The sequence below is a fragment of the Callionymus lyra genome, chromosome 3 (genome assembly GCF_982586985.1).
Source record: "Callionymus lyra chromosome 3, fCalLyr1.hap1.1, whole genome shotgun sequence".
Taxonomy (NCBI): domain Eukaryota; kingdom Metazoa; phylum Chordata; class Actinopteri; order Syngnathiformes; family Callionymidae; genus Callionymus; species Callionymus lyra.
The window spans coordinates 28,624,652-28,638,679 of NC_141820.1; the positions used below are offsets into that span (position 1 = coordinate 28,624,652).

Here is a 14,028-nt window from a genome sequence, read left to right on the forward strand (position 1 = left end):
CCAACACAGAAACATACGCTTCACACCAACACAGAAACATACACTTCACACCAACACAGAAACATACACTTCACACCAACACAGAAACATACACTTCACACCAACACAGAAACATACACTTCACACCAACACAGAAACATACACTTCACACCAACACAGAAACATACAGTTCACACCAACACAGAAACATACAGTTCACACCAACACAGAAACATACAGTTCACCCCAACACAGAAACATACGCTTCACACCAACACAGAAACATACGCTTCACACCAACACAGAAACATACGCTTCACACCAACACAGAAACATACGCTTCACACCAACACAGAAACATACAGTTCACACCAACACAGAAACATACACTTCACACCAACACAGAAACATACAGTTCACCCCAACACAGAAACATACGCTTCACACCAACACAGAAACATACGCTTCACACCAACACAGAAACATACGCTTCACACCAACACAGAAACATACGCTTCACACCAACACAGAAACATACAGTTCACACCAACACAGAAACATACGCTTCACACCAACACAGAAACATACGCTTCACACCAACACAGAAACATACGCTTCACACCAACACAGAAACATACAGTTCACACCAACACAGAAACATACGCTTCACACCAACACAGAAACATACGCTTCACACCAACACAGAAACATACGCTTCACACCAACACAGAAACATACGCTTCACACCAACACAGAAACATACACTTCACACCAACACAGAAACATCCACTTCATAACAACACAGAAACATGCATACATGCCTCCCCAACACAGAAATGGAAACTACTTCAACACATATAATAGACACAGACCAGAAACAAAATCACACACACCACCTCAACACAGACACAGTATAACACAGAAATCAAACATGCATGCCACCCCAACACAAGAACAAAACAAAACAAAAAACACTGCACACCCATAGACGCATCTTGTTTTCTGGTACATGTCTTGTTTCAATTTTAATTTTGTGTCTATTTGTAATCCCACTACAGTTATTCGTGTTGGTCTCTACTCTGACACATTGTTCACAGTTACAATGTATTTTTAACAAAACTCATTTATGGTGTTTGTGTTAGTTTAAGAGCAGTTGCAGACCAGTCAGACTCCACCAGGAAGACTAAATTAGGGTAAAAGATTGAAAACAACTAGAGGGTTAAACAAAAACAAAAATTACATATGGTGTGAACTTACTTTGAAAACCTTCCACAAACAATCTTTGATCTGGTGTACACATCCGTAAGATTCCTCTAACAACATGGCTGCTTTCCAGCATACTCACTGAAGCTGTTTTCACTCAACAGAAATTTCCCCAGTGACACTTTCCCCTCGAGCAAGCATTAAGATAAACAAGTAGCAGCAGATTTTCTGGCTCCTGCAATAACGTAATTATTAGCTAAATTCTCTTCAGCTACTCAGGTGACAAATTGCCGCGAGAACCTTGTGACTATCAACCTAATTGACAAACATGTTTTAAAAAAACAAAAAACAGAGTGGTTCGTCTGTGTCAGACTGCTAAATGTGTTGAACTCCGTCCAGGTCCTCTGATAACACAAAGTCAATCATTTGGTAAATTAACTTCTTGATTGTGAAGCAGAAAATTGTCGAGAGTGGAAAGTAATCACAGATGAGTATGTCAATTACATGTGCCATCTTGGAATTCAAGCACGGTAGAGGCAGACTTATGTTTGAATTGAATTTTGGAGTGTGTCGTCCGTAGGACGGCAGCAGAGCCGCATCTGTCAAGTTGGGTTGAGAAGGTTTTAGTCGGTTTTAATGTTAGAAATGTTGTAGCTTTTTAAAAGGTATTTTCTTGTATTACTTTTGATTGATTTGATGTTAGGGTTTTCAATTAAGACTTCAAGTTACACAAGTGGTTATGGATTTGTGATTTCACTCTCAGTACAATAAGATAGCATTGTTTTAGAATTTTTAATTGTGTTGATACTTTTCTATTTTGGAACAACCAAAATCCATTAAGTCAAAATAAAAATCCAGACTAATGTTACTACACATTTTGGTCATGTTTATGTTAACATATTCACCAGGTAAATGGTTGTTATGGCAGCATTACTAATGCAAACACATGTGTAATTCCATTAAATACTATTAAAAGTGCTTTACAGTTAGATTCTATTTAATTGTTTGTGTTCTCTTGGAATCAAAAAGGTTTGTAATTTAGAATTTTAGAATTAGTTTTTGGAATTGACCCACACAGTTTTCTGCTCTCATGGTCTGTTTGAAATCAAATTAATATATACCTGTTTAATGGACAGTACTCTACGATGTTCCATGTTCTGTTTGATAAAAAAAAAAAAAAAAATCTGCATCACAACAATGTTCTGTTACCTGTTGACCAGGAGAATTTAACCTTTTTGATTTCCATACTTATATTGTATCATATATTGATAGATATTTATTAAAACTTATCGCCTATAGCAGTACCCCAGTGATGCAGCCCATGCATTTGAGGGAGGACGGATAAGTTTAGAAAAATAAAATTATAACTTGAACAAATGATACCAATTTCATTTATATTACCGTATTTTCCGGACTACAAGTCGCTCCGGAGTACAAGTCGCACCAGCCATAAAATGGGGGTGTTTAAAATGTATAATAAAGAAGGAAAAGACATATATAAGTCGCACTGGAGTATAAGTCGCATTTGTGGGGGAAATTTATTTGATAAATCCAACACCAAGAACAGATATATCATCTTGAAAGGCAATTTAAAATAAAAAATAGAATAGAGGCAACAACAGGCTGAATAAGCTGAATGAGAACGTGCCTGGTATGTTAACATAACTTATTAAGAGTTATTCAGATAACTATAGCATAAATAACATGCTAAGAAGTTTACCAAACCATCCGTGTAACTCCAAATAACTGAAATCCAATGAAATATTCATCATCGGTGTCACTTTTAAACAACTCCGCTAATTCGGGAGGTAGAAGATACGGCGCTTCCTCTTCTACGTCGAAATTATCAACACAAGCCTAGAGCGGTTTATGTGAAAATAACATGTGAAATGATATACCGGTAATAATATGTTAATAATTTCACACATAAGTCGCTCCAGAGTATAAGTCGCACCCCCGGCCAAACTATGAAAAAAAACTGCGACTTATAGTCCGGAAAATACGCTTTTTGACAATTTTTATTTAGTTTTTTTAAAATCTGAAATCAAGATCATTTATTAAAGATACAACACCATTTTTTGTCAAATATTTAGAGTTTTCATTTGGTGCGTAATGGCTCATACCACTTCAAAGATGGCCGACCCCTGGCCCAGGTCGTAACAGAAGCCTTCAACCCTGGTGTCTCCAGCTTGACAAGTAATCCTAATGTCTTTTTCTTGCCCCCGCAGTGAAGCCACTTCCTCTGTCTCCGCTGGAGACCCAGTCATCCACGCCAGGAGGTGGAGCCGGCGAGCGCCAGGCTCTGGAGCTGCGCGTGCGGGCGGTGGAGGAGGAGAACCGGGCGCTGCGCCGGGAGCTCAGCCGACCCCCCAAGAGCCCCTCGGCGCGACTCCCGAGCGGCGGTCACCGTGGCAACCAGAGCCGGACCCACTCGGAGGAGGGCACCGGCGACAACGAGGGCCAGAAAGCCGCCGCCGTCGGGAACAGCTCCGACTGCGTCCAGCAGCCGGTGGTGGACAAGTGCGAAGTAAGTTCTCAAGCCTGACCTTAAGAAGGAATCGCAGAGACATTAGCTCTTTAGGAGCCCGTGCTGGAGTCTGGCTCTGGGCTTCTATTAGTCTAATCCTCCAGCAGCGAGTGTTGTTGGGAAACGGCTCACTGTCAGGAGGTGAGACACAACCACGCTGTGATTTCCACGCTTGCAGAATCCTCTCGGCTCCGCAGCACCTTTTAGCTCAGTGGGAGTTTTGCTCGGATGACTGGAATAAAGCTTTTACTCACAGGTAGCCTCGCTCGGCGCTCCGAACATTGGCTCGGAAATTGTCAAACAGGATTATGAAATCCCACAGTGGAAAACATGGATGTTCAAAGGTCGTCTGCTTCCATTTCTCTTTGAATCACTGCTTGTTTGAATCCTAAGCAGCAGATGAAACTACCGTCTCAGGTTTAATGATGGTGTTGCATTTAAAGATGTTCAGCCACGTACTCTTTACATTCAGGTTCTCCCTGGGATCTTCAAGCAGGTGGACGTTCAGATCGGACCTCGTGCACTTTAAGATGCTTCTTTTTCTTTCTGGTCTTTTGCCCCTTGATGGACCAAAATGTTCTTCATAAAAAAAAAAAAAGCACAAATTTCTTCAATCTAGTGTTTCACGTCAAGATGTCCTTCAGTCACATCCTTACTCTATATTTAAGTCTTAAAGTTTAAGTTAGAATCAACACGAGTAAAGTTTGTCATTCCTATAAGCTCAACAATAATGTGCATCCGTTCCAGACACGGAAGATATAGAATTTCAATTTAAACATGACATATTAACCACAAACATCTTGAGTTAACTTAAGTTAAGTAGTATAGAAAGTAACAAACATGTCTCTATTTATTATGGAATGCCTACAGATCTCTATTGTGTTGGATTTTTTAAATTAAAGCCACACTGTGTTCCTTTTTTTCTGTGTTTATGCAGTTGAGTTTCACTGAACGTTGTTTTGTTTTGTGAATTTTATTTGTCCCATGCACAATAGCTGTTCCTACGCTATTGAATCCACCACACTTGACACTTTATTTAATTTATTTAGATTTATTAGGCGGCAGTTTAAAAATGCAGAGTCAATTGTTATCATCACATGACCAGCATTAATGTGGTTATAAATACGTTTTTAATCCTATATTATGTGGCGCTGTAACACCAATGCAAAGTTACGGAAAAATAGTGTTTCAATTATCAATTCTGAAGATTCTGATCAAGATTCTTAACAGATATACTTATCTGTATGTATTTTTGGAGGGAAAGTCAAATAATATTAATATTCTACTTCCATAAGCTTTCATTCACTTCCTCAGGCGGACTGATGCTCACCAGACAGTCGGGAGAAGAGCAGGAATTCTAAAATAAATGCTTCACGCAGGGCATGAACGTGACCCTTGTTCTTTCGGGGGGATTTCAGTGGGACAAGCAACTGCTTGTGGAATTTTAAGCTTCATGTCTCGTCATCAGTCGGAAGCTGAAATCGAAACACACCTTGTCTTCCTCCAAGACAACATGTTCAGTCTTTTTGACAAACCTGTTTCAAATGAACGACAGAATACTTTTAATAAGACATAAATGACATTTATACTCGCATCTCAGCTCTGGTTCAACTCAAATAAAATCGCTGACACATGGTAAAGGCAGTGAGGCTGAGATCATTTCAAGTCTAAAATATATTTGTCACGGTCAATTGTAACTGTTTGTAAATGCTCTCGGTCACATGACCCGTACTCTTCGCTGAGCCACTCACTCAGTCCTCATCTTTAACCCAGTAGCACCTTGACTCTTGTGGCCCCCACGAGCTCATATCACGCCTGGTTAGGTCAACAAAGATGTTAAGCGTTTAAATCACTCCACCTGATTAAAACCTAAGCTCCCTTCAGGACCCTCAAGCACCTCCACACTGGCGATGGTCTGCATGACTGGAGTCCTTCATAGAAGCACACATGAGGCGTGACGTGGGAATCAGCAGGAAATGTATCTTGTCACGAAGCTAGAGAACTCCATGTTGCTGCTGGGGGCCCGGATCAGGGCCACTGGTTCACGAAATTAGGTGAACTTAGTTATTTTGTATCTGAAATTAAATCAGTAAAAGAGAATCAAGAGGAAAAATGATTTTGAGGTTAATTTGTTTTACGGAGATTTCAAGGAAATTGTACAATCAAATTTGAAAGCTTATAATTGTTAAGATAATGGCGTAATATTTTTGAATATTTTTCTTAGTTATTTTTTAGATATAGAATTAAATGCTTTTTTTCCTCTTTAAAAGAATTGCTAATGGAGTTGAAAGGAATTTCTCTTATTGTGGCTCCAATACATTTCACGAGATGACAGAGTTTTATTTGAATGTTTTTTTCTGGTTTTCCCCTTGAAATAAACATTTTCTCACAAAATAAAAATCAATAAAATTAAAAATATGTTTATATTATGAATTTCTTTGTTGTTGTCATTTTCTTTCAGGGATTTTCCTGTGGAGAATATGTAAACTTTTACTGGAGAACTGTTGTAATGTTTATTACATTTGCAAATGTAACCGTGGTGTTACTAGAGTCATAATATACCAATTTCTGAGTCTCGACATGAATCCCTTTATTATTATTTATTTAAATTAAATATGTAGTGTGTGTGTGTGTGTGTATATATATATATATATATATATATATATATATATATATTGTAGTGTGCAAAGGTTTTTTGGCAGGTGTGAAAAAGTGTTAATAGTTTATTTTCATCAATTAACAAATAACATTGAATATACAGAAGAGAAAAAGACCAAATCTCCAACTCCATTTGCATTCAGCCCTAAACTTGCAAAGGAACCTCCACCATGTTTCACTGTTGCCTGTAGACACTCATTATTGAACTGCTCTCAAGCCCTTCGGCGAAAAAACTTCCTTCTGCTGCAGCAAAATATTTCAAATTTTGATTCATCAGTCCAGAGCACCTGCTGCCATTTTTCTGCACCTCAGTTCCTATGCTTTTGTGCATAGTTGAGTTGTAGGAATGGATTTTTAGCTGCAACTCTTCCATGAAGACCACTTCTGTCCAGACTTCTGCGGACAGTAGATGAGTGTACCTGGGTCCCACTGGTTTCTGCCAGTTCTGAGGTGATGGCACGAGAAGACATCATCCGATTTCGAAGGGAAATAAGCTTGATGTGTCTTTCATCTGCTGCACAAGTTTCCTCGGCCGACCACTGCGTCTACAATTCTCAACGTTGCCCGATCCTTTTTGCTTCTTCTAAAGAGCTTGAACATCTTGAAACCCAAGTCTGCTTTGAAATCTTTGTCTGGGAGAAACCTTGTTGATGCAGTAGAACTACCTTGTGTCTTGTTGCTGTGCTCAGTCTTTCCATGGTGTACGACCTTTGACATGTACTGTCTTCCACAACCTCCACTTGGGAGCAGAGTTTTGCTGTTCCTCACCCAGTTTTAAGCTCCTATACATCTGTATCTTTTTCACTTAATGACTGTGTTTGAACCTACTTATTAAATGGATTATCATCAGCACCTGTTTGATATAATTGGTTGATCATACGCATCACTAGAATCCTACAAAACCCCTGACTTTCTGAAAATGTACTTCTAAGAATTGATGCTGGTTTGAGGGCAAAGGGTAGTAACAACAAATATTGATTTGATTCAGATTTCTCTTCTGTTCCATCACTTTGCATTTTGTAAATTGATAAAAATAAACAATTTTTATTTTTATTTGTGAAAGCATTCTTAGTTTACAACATTTTTTCACAGCTGCCTAAAACCTGCTCAGTACTGTGTATATATATATATATATATATATATATATATATAGTTACCCCAAGTCAAGCGTGGGCATGGATTCTGTCTGTCTCGTGAATTGGAAAATGATTAGTTGACATTTTTGGTCCTCTTTTTATTTGTTGAGCAGTGTCTTTAATTTCCCTGAGGTAAAAATATCTATATACCATTATCTGTCTTTATTGTTTGTAGTTTTGCTTCTGGTCAGTAACGTCTGTCTGTCTTTTCCCTTCGCAGACCATACATGTCGCCATCGTGTGTGCAGGATACAACGCCAGTCGGGATGTGGTCACCCTGGTCAAATCCGTCCTTTTCCACAGGTAAACAAACACACACACACACACTCAAAGAGAAAAATACACACCTTGTTTGAGTATTTATTAATAATCTCAGAATATTCATGATTTTAAAAAAGGCAATATTTAAGTGGCCCGGGTTTAATTTGCATATTATATAACATTAACAATTCATAGTGATTAATCTCGCACAAATGCACACAGTCGGATGACAACATGTCCGACACACTGATTAACAAGTGGGATGGAAACACAGATGGTGGTTCTGCCTGTCGTACAGCGATGGTGCCATTGAGCAGGGTCATCAGCCGGTGGGCGACCTTTCGTTGCCTCACAAACAACTTTCTAATACTTCACTTTCACGTCAATACGAGACAAACGTGGACGTCCAGGGACAGGTGGCGACCCTGTAGCCATATTTTCTTTGAACCGCTTCCTGTTTACTTTTCAACTAAACTAGTCTTTTTATTGCATTTGTGGGACTATTTTAAAAGATTTTGGTGTCATTTCCATATAGACAGACGACAACTACATACAGTCTTGAGTGAAGATGTTATTTGCGACATCATCTAGGTGAGAGTGTGAAGGGAGGATCGGTGAATAATGTTTGTCTTTGAGTCATCAACAAACGCTAATGTGAGGCGGCAGCCGTGGCCTTGTCGGATGATGTTTACAAAGGCAGAAAACGGCCGGAGAAAAGAAAGTGCTGCTTACGCAACCTAATATATTTGCAACTGTAATTGGCTTGAGATGTTTGAAAAGGAAAGTCATTATAGGTGCGGCCTCGGCGGACAAAAGAAAATGTGTGTGAGCGAAACACAATGAAAGCTCGCCGCTAACAAACAGAAAGCCGTGGAATCATTTGTGCTGTGGACACGGTGCTTTTATGAAGGAAAATGATGCGCACACACAAAAGGACTATAAACAACACACCGACGTCCTGAGTAAACTTTAGATCAGCTGATAAACTGCGTCTCACATGTGAAATGACGTCTTGAGTTTTGTTATTTTCACGGTTATAAAGCCGACAAGTGATTGAATTTAATATCCAGTGGAGCAGTGTTGAGTACAATTGACTACAAATGTAGCAGCTGCTTGTCTGACAGAAGTGGTGCTCGAGATTCTAACAATTGTCTTTTAGACTCATTACGTTCTTTAATGCATCGATACTCGGCTGATTGAAGGAGAGCGGAGCAGATGTCCAATGAGACATTTTATTACTCATATTCTAGTCCAAAATGGAAATGAATCAGGGCTAATAATGCGCCTGCTGTGAGATACACTAATGCTGGGATTGAACAATGAACAGAAGTTTTCGTTTTTTTGTAACAATAATTGAGGGATTTGGGAGAAGAGGAAGTGATGATTTGATAAGGGAAATACAAAATTAAATAATTTCAATTAAACCGATTTAAAGTTTCAAATCAGACACTCTACAGTGTAAGTCACTATATAAGAGAAGAGAAGAACAGGTCATAGCCAATTACAATGAGCGTCAGTGGACAGAGAAATAAATCTTTTAACAGGCAGAAACCACAAGTGGAACCAGACTCATTTGAAAGGTGTTCTGCTGTGACCTGCTGGGAGGAAGATGAGAGACGGCGGGGATGGAGAGATGAGGGGAGTAGGAGAGACCGGTAGAGAAAAGAGAACTGTTTAAAGCAGAGAGAGACATCGAGTCATTGTTTAGTGAAACAAATATTGGATCCAGGATTATCCATAAAGAATATAGACATTACATTTTTGTCATGTTATTTAATGTTTTTTTGTTTGGTTTTGTTATAATAAGTTCAGGCAAGGATAATGGATATAGGTTTGAGTTTGATTTTTTATCTTTTTAATTCCATGAACTATTGTATATATTATCGTTATTCTTGAGGAATCTACTTTTCTCTTTCATTTAACATTATTTAAAAAACATAAATGGACAATTGAAGGACTATAATTTAAGATCACATGATAATAAAACAAGAAATATATATATATATATATACAGTATATATCACAGTGAGATTAAAAGAGACAATAAATTAAAAACTATTAAAATAAAAAACACAAATAACTTTGAACTGTAGTCGCCATATAGAAATATATATATTTTTAAGGATAATAAATAATACTTGGAGGGAAATCTTTGCAATTTTAAAATAATTGAATGTGGTTTTTCTCGTAGAATACTGAGCTAGATATTAATTTATGGGAAATCACAAAAGCTAACAGAAGAATCGAAAGCTCTTACATTATCAACTAAAAACCATTAGATTAACTAAGTTGTTGTTCATTCAACTGGTTGCTAAGCCAGGTTGCTAGGCTTTTATTAAACCACACGGATCCTGAGATATATCATCATACTTGACTTGATGGTCAGCAGCCGACGAGACATTGATCTTCCACACGGCCTGACCCTGCGGCAACGAAACCTGCACCTTTTTGTATCCAATCATTCATCCTCATGAGCTTCTTCTCAATGTTATTGATTTATGGTCAGATCCACCATAAATCCTCAGTAAAATAAGAATCTTAGGATCAGGTTTTATTGTAAGTTATGTACTGCTGTCAGGTGAATCTAACTCGGCTGGAGCCGTAAAGTCGAATAAGGTGGAGATGATGGAGAACCACAAAGCTCTCGGAGTGATGAAGTCTCACCTGAGAGATGACCATGTGAGCGGGATTCAGCCCGACAGCAGGGATTCTCATCATCTTGACGTGTCCAATATATCGCCTGCTGTGGTGCCTGAGGCTGCTTTCACATGTTTGCTTCAAATCTCCGGATCAAATGACGTCACCAGAGGATTTAGTTTGGATATGTGTTCAAGAAATGGAGATTTTTATTAAGTGTTTTGTAAACCGCTGATGATCCGAACAGCTTACGGTTTGTTTATATGGTAGTAAAACAACTATTTTCTTTTAACTGGAATTCTTCTGCCAATAACTTGATCTGATCACTGTTGTTTATTTGCTCAAAACAGAATTAGAATCATGTTAGTAACAGATTATTAAATGTAAGCCTTATTTTTAAAGACTATTCTGGATGAAGAAGTCTTCGAAGGCGTTGTCTTTTACTTGTATGGCTTCAAACTGCTGCTGCTCGTATGACTCTATTAAGAAGACGAAAAAAACCTGAAAACTTTACAACCCAGAATACAATTAAAAGCCCTAAAATAAATGAACTGTCAATCAATCAATCAGTTTTGTTGTTAGGGTCCATACAAAATTGACAGAATTGATACATTTATTTAAGTTTATTAAATATAAAACCAGATCAAATCATACATCCAACATCGACATACAAAAATAGCTAGAAGAGTTCGGACACAATCTGGAAAACAAACACATCAAATCCACAAAGACCTTATTTCCACAGTAAATGTCTAGATTTACACATAAATAAAATGGGATGCAAATAAACAAACGTCCAATTAAATTTTAAGAGCAACTACAAGAAACTGTCAAACACCATCCAAAGCATAAATAAAGGACAGAATCAAGTGGATTTGATGTAAAGTGTCTGCTTCTGCCTTCAGGAGTCGTTCGCTGAACCACAGCTGGAGTTTTGTTCTCATTCATCCACAGCACAGGGTTTTGGGGATTGAAGAGCTCAAATTTCTGCCCACAAGTAGAATAACTGTAGGGGGAAGACAGATGGAACACGAGTCATAAACGTCCAACACAGACACACAATCAGAGTTCTGGGAACAGTTACAAAGACAAACAAAGACGAAGACACTCCAGGCCAGGTCTCATCATCGCTCCATCATTCCGTCCTCATACTTGTCGACATCATCTTCAACGCTTCAATACTGAGCCCCTTGTCTTCCACCTCACCTGCCACTCACACATTCTGCCTGTAGACCCTCTTCGCTCAAATATTTAACATCTCAGGCTTTTGTGTTTTCTTGTGTGAGTGTACCTAGAATTTTGATGACCGCATTATTTCAACAGTGATGGACATATTCCAGAAAGTAAATGTATTTATATATATTTCAAACTTCAAATCAAATATTTCACTTCAGAAACCATAGCTTAAAATGTTGCTGAAGAAAACTAAAATAGCGTTTTTTTTGTTGTTGTTCCAGTGTTTCCCAAATGTGTCCCAGTAATGTGGGCTAGTTTAATGACAAGGAGGGGGCGCTAGAAGTAATGTGTACGCTAATATGGAAATAAAACATTAAAACATACGAACAAGAAAAAAATTGTCTTGCGCTAAACCACCTAACATGGTGAAAACGTTAAAATATAGAAGTCTAATCTTATTTAACGTGTAAAATGAAAATAGTTTTCCCTTCAATATGAGGTGTCTTTGAATGCAGCACGGTTGTTTACTCCTCAGTTACTTTAATTATCTTTTGCAGGAAGTAAATGTGTATTTTTTTTCTGCAGATGGCATGCATTTTTATGATTAGGCCAGGAAGCCATTTTTATGTATTAAAGAATGTTGAGGACTACTGCAGATTAATTGTAACATTGGCCATTAAATATGCATGTTTACACCTCAGTTTGGAAGAGAAATGGGGATGAAGATTCACGTGGGAAGATTAAGCATGGAAGTGAGACGTTCTGGCAGCAAGTAGCTGTCGAGCATATATATATAACTGGTAGTCGTATAAAGTTTCTGCTGGAACAAGTGAAAGAGTCAAAGGAGGGGAGGACATTTTCAATATTTATTTAGTATAAAACTGTAAACTTAAAGTGTAGTCGTAAAATAACAAGGCTCTTTAAGATGCTCCGTCTTTAAAAAAAAAAAAGGTGTCAGTGACACTAAAATTAATTTTAAAAATAGGGTTTTTTTGGTGTAGCCCAAAATATCAAGGCCAAGTTTATTTAAGTCGAACATTGGCGAGTCTGTCCAAAGTGTTCTAAAGTTTACTTTAAAAAGACCTCAACACCAGCCAATTTTCTTGACAGGTTCTGATATCTGAACCCAGTCACAGACCATGAAGCGTTTTTTTTCACAACACTATCCAGCCTTTGTTTAAAGTTTGGGGTCAACGTCTTTCTTTGCAAAGAGAGTGTATCTGAGCTGATGACGACGTCCTGCCGGCATCATCCTCGCAGGAAGCTTGAAACACTTCTCGAGATGTGCGTTTGTCCTTCAGGATGTGAGGATCTTTTCAGCGTGTACTGCTGCTGTTGCCGACAACTTGTATGAAGCCCGAGTTTCATTTCATTTCTGACAGCTCGCTGCCCTCGGTGCTTTATTGAGCAAGTGCAGCTGACACATTTATTCCCATTCTCATTCAGCAGAGGACACCTCCTGTGGTGCTCACTTCCTCGCTTCTGTGTCACCTGATTTGGACGACCTGAATACCTATTTTTGCTTCCTCCGTCGGATCTCATTCGTCTTGCGTCAGAGTTCAGGGTCGAACGTTTGCTGTGATGGATCGTCGGCTTGTGCTGCCGTGTTGGATTAAATCCTCTGAAGCATATTTTCCAAATTGACCAAACAATATCACTAATGGTTTGGTGGGGGGGGGGGTTTAAAACAATTCAATAATGGAAATATGATGGGATTGTAAAATTAATTTCCTCTGGGAACTCCAAGCACCTTCACTCTGTTTCGTCCATGTATTGACGTAAATGATGTCAAATGTTCCAAAGTCGTTTTCTCTCAGTCACTCAATGTTAATGTATTTATCTCGTCGTCAACTGCTCATCCCATTGTCTGGACCCGTCCACTGGCCTTTTCAAGCAAACGCTCACTCAGAGAGGCTTCAAAGGAATAGTCGATGAACAGGCGATATGTTAGGGCTGTATCAATACACTTATCTAATCATACAATGTTTTTTAGCTAATGATACGGTTTATTGCGATACATAATTTTCTTAACCCTGGATTTAAGTGACATCTTGTGACTGTTAAACTGTTGGATTAATAGAACTGGAAGTCTAAATTTGGCCAAAAATCATCAGCTACAAAAGCAGCTGGAGACGGCTGTATACTATCCTCTCGTCCTCAGTAAATGCAGAGATCTCGCTGGATTTCTAGTTCCTTTGGCTGAGGAGGACGTGATGACTTCTGCCCTCTAGCAGGCGGAGATTTAATTGAAATACCAAAATAAATACAAAAACCCCAACTATAAATAATACGTTTAATTGTAAATAAAAAAGGTATTTTATACACATTTAATTTAATATAAATGAACAAAAAGTATACATGATAAAAAAAAATGCATACGACTTGAAGAAAATAATAAATAAATACGATTTAAAAAGTGATACAGGGCAGTTGAATATCCTACAGTATGGT

The 14,028-nt window shown here is 38.3% G+C and overlaps 1 protein-coding gene across 1 annotated transcript in view; it reads left to right on the forward strand.

Annotated features, from left to right (window-relative positions):
* The window catches only part of large1 (LARGE xylosyl- and glucuronyltransferase 1), a 118,092-nt gene that overhangs the window by 57,239 nt on the left and 46,825 nt on the right, over positions 1 to 14,028 (forward strand). Inside the window, exons 3-4 of the mRNA XM_087787418.1 lie at positions 3,411 to 3,709; positions 7,724 to 7,806. Coding sequence (XP_087643544.1) covers positions 3,411 to 3,709; positions 7,724 to 7,806 — 382 coding nt within the window. The remainder of the gene's footprint in view (positions 1 to 3,410; positions 3,710 to 7,723; positions 7,807 to 14,028) is intronic.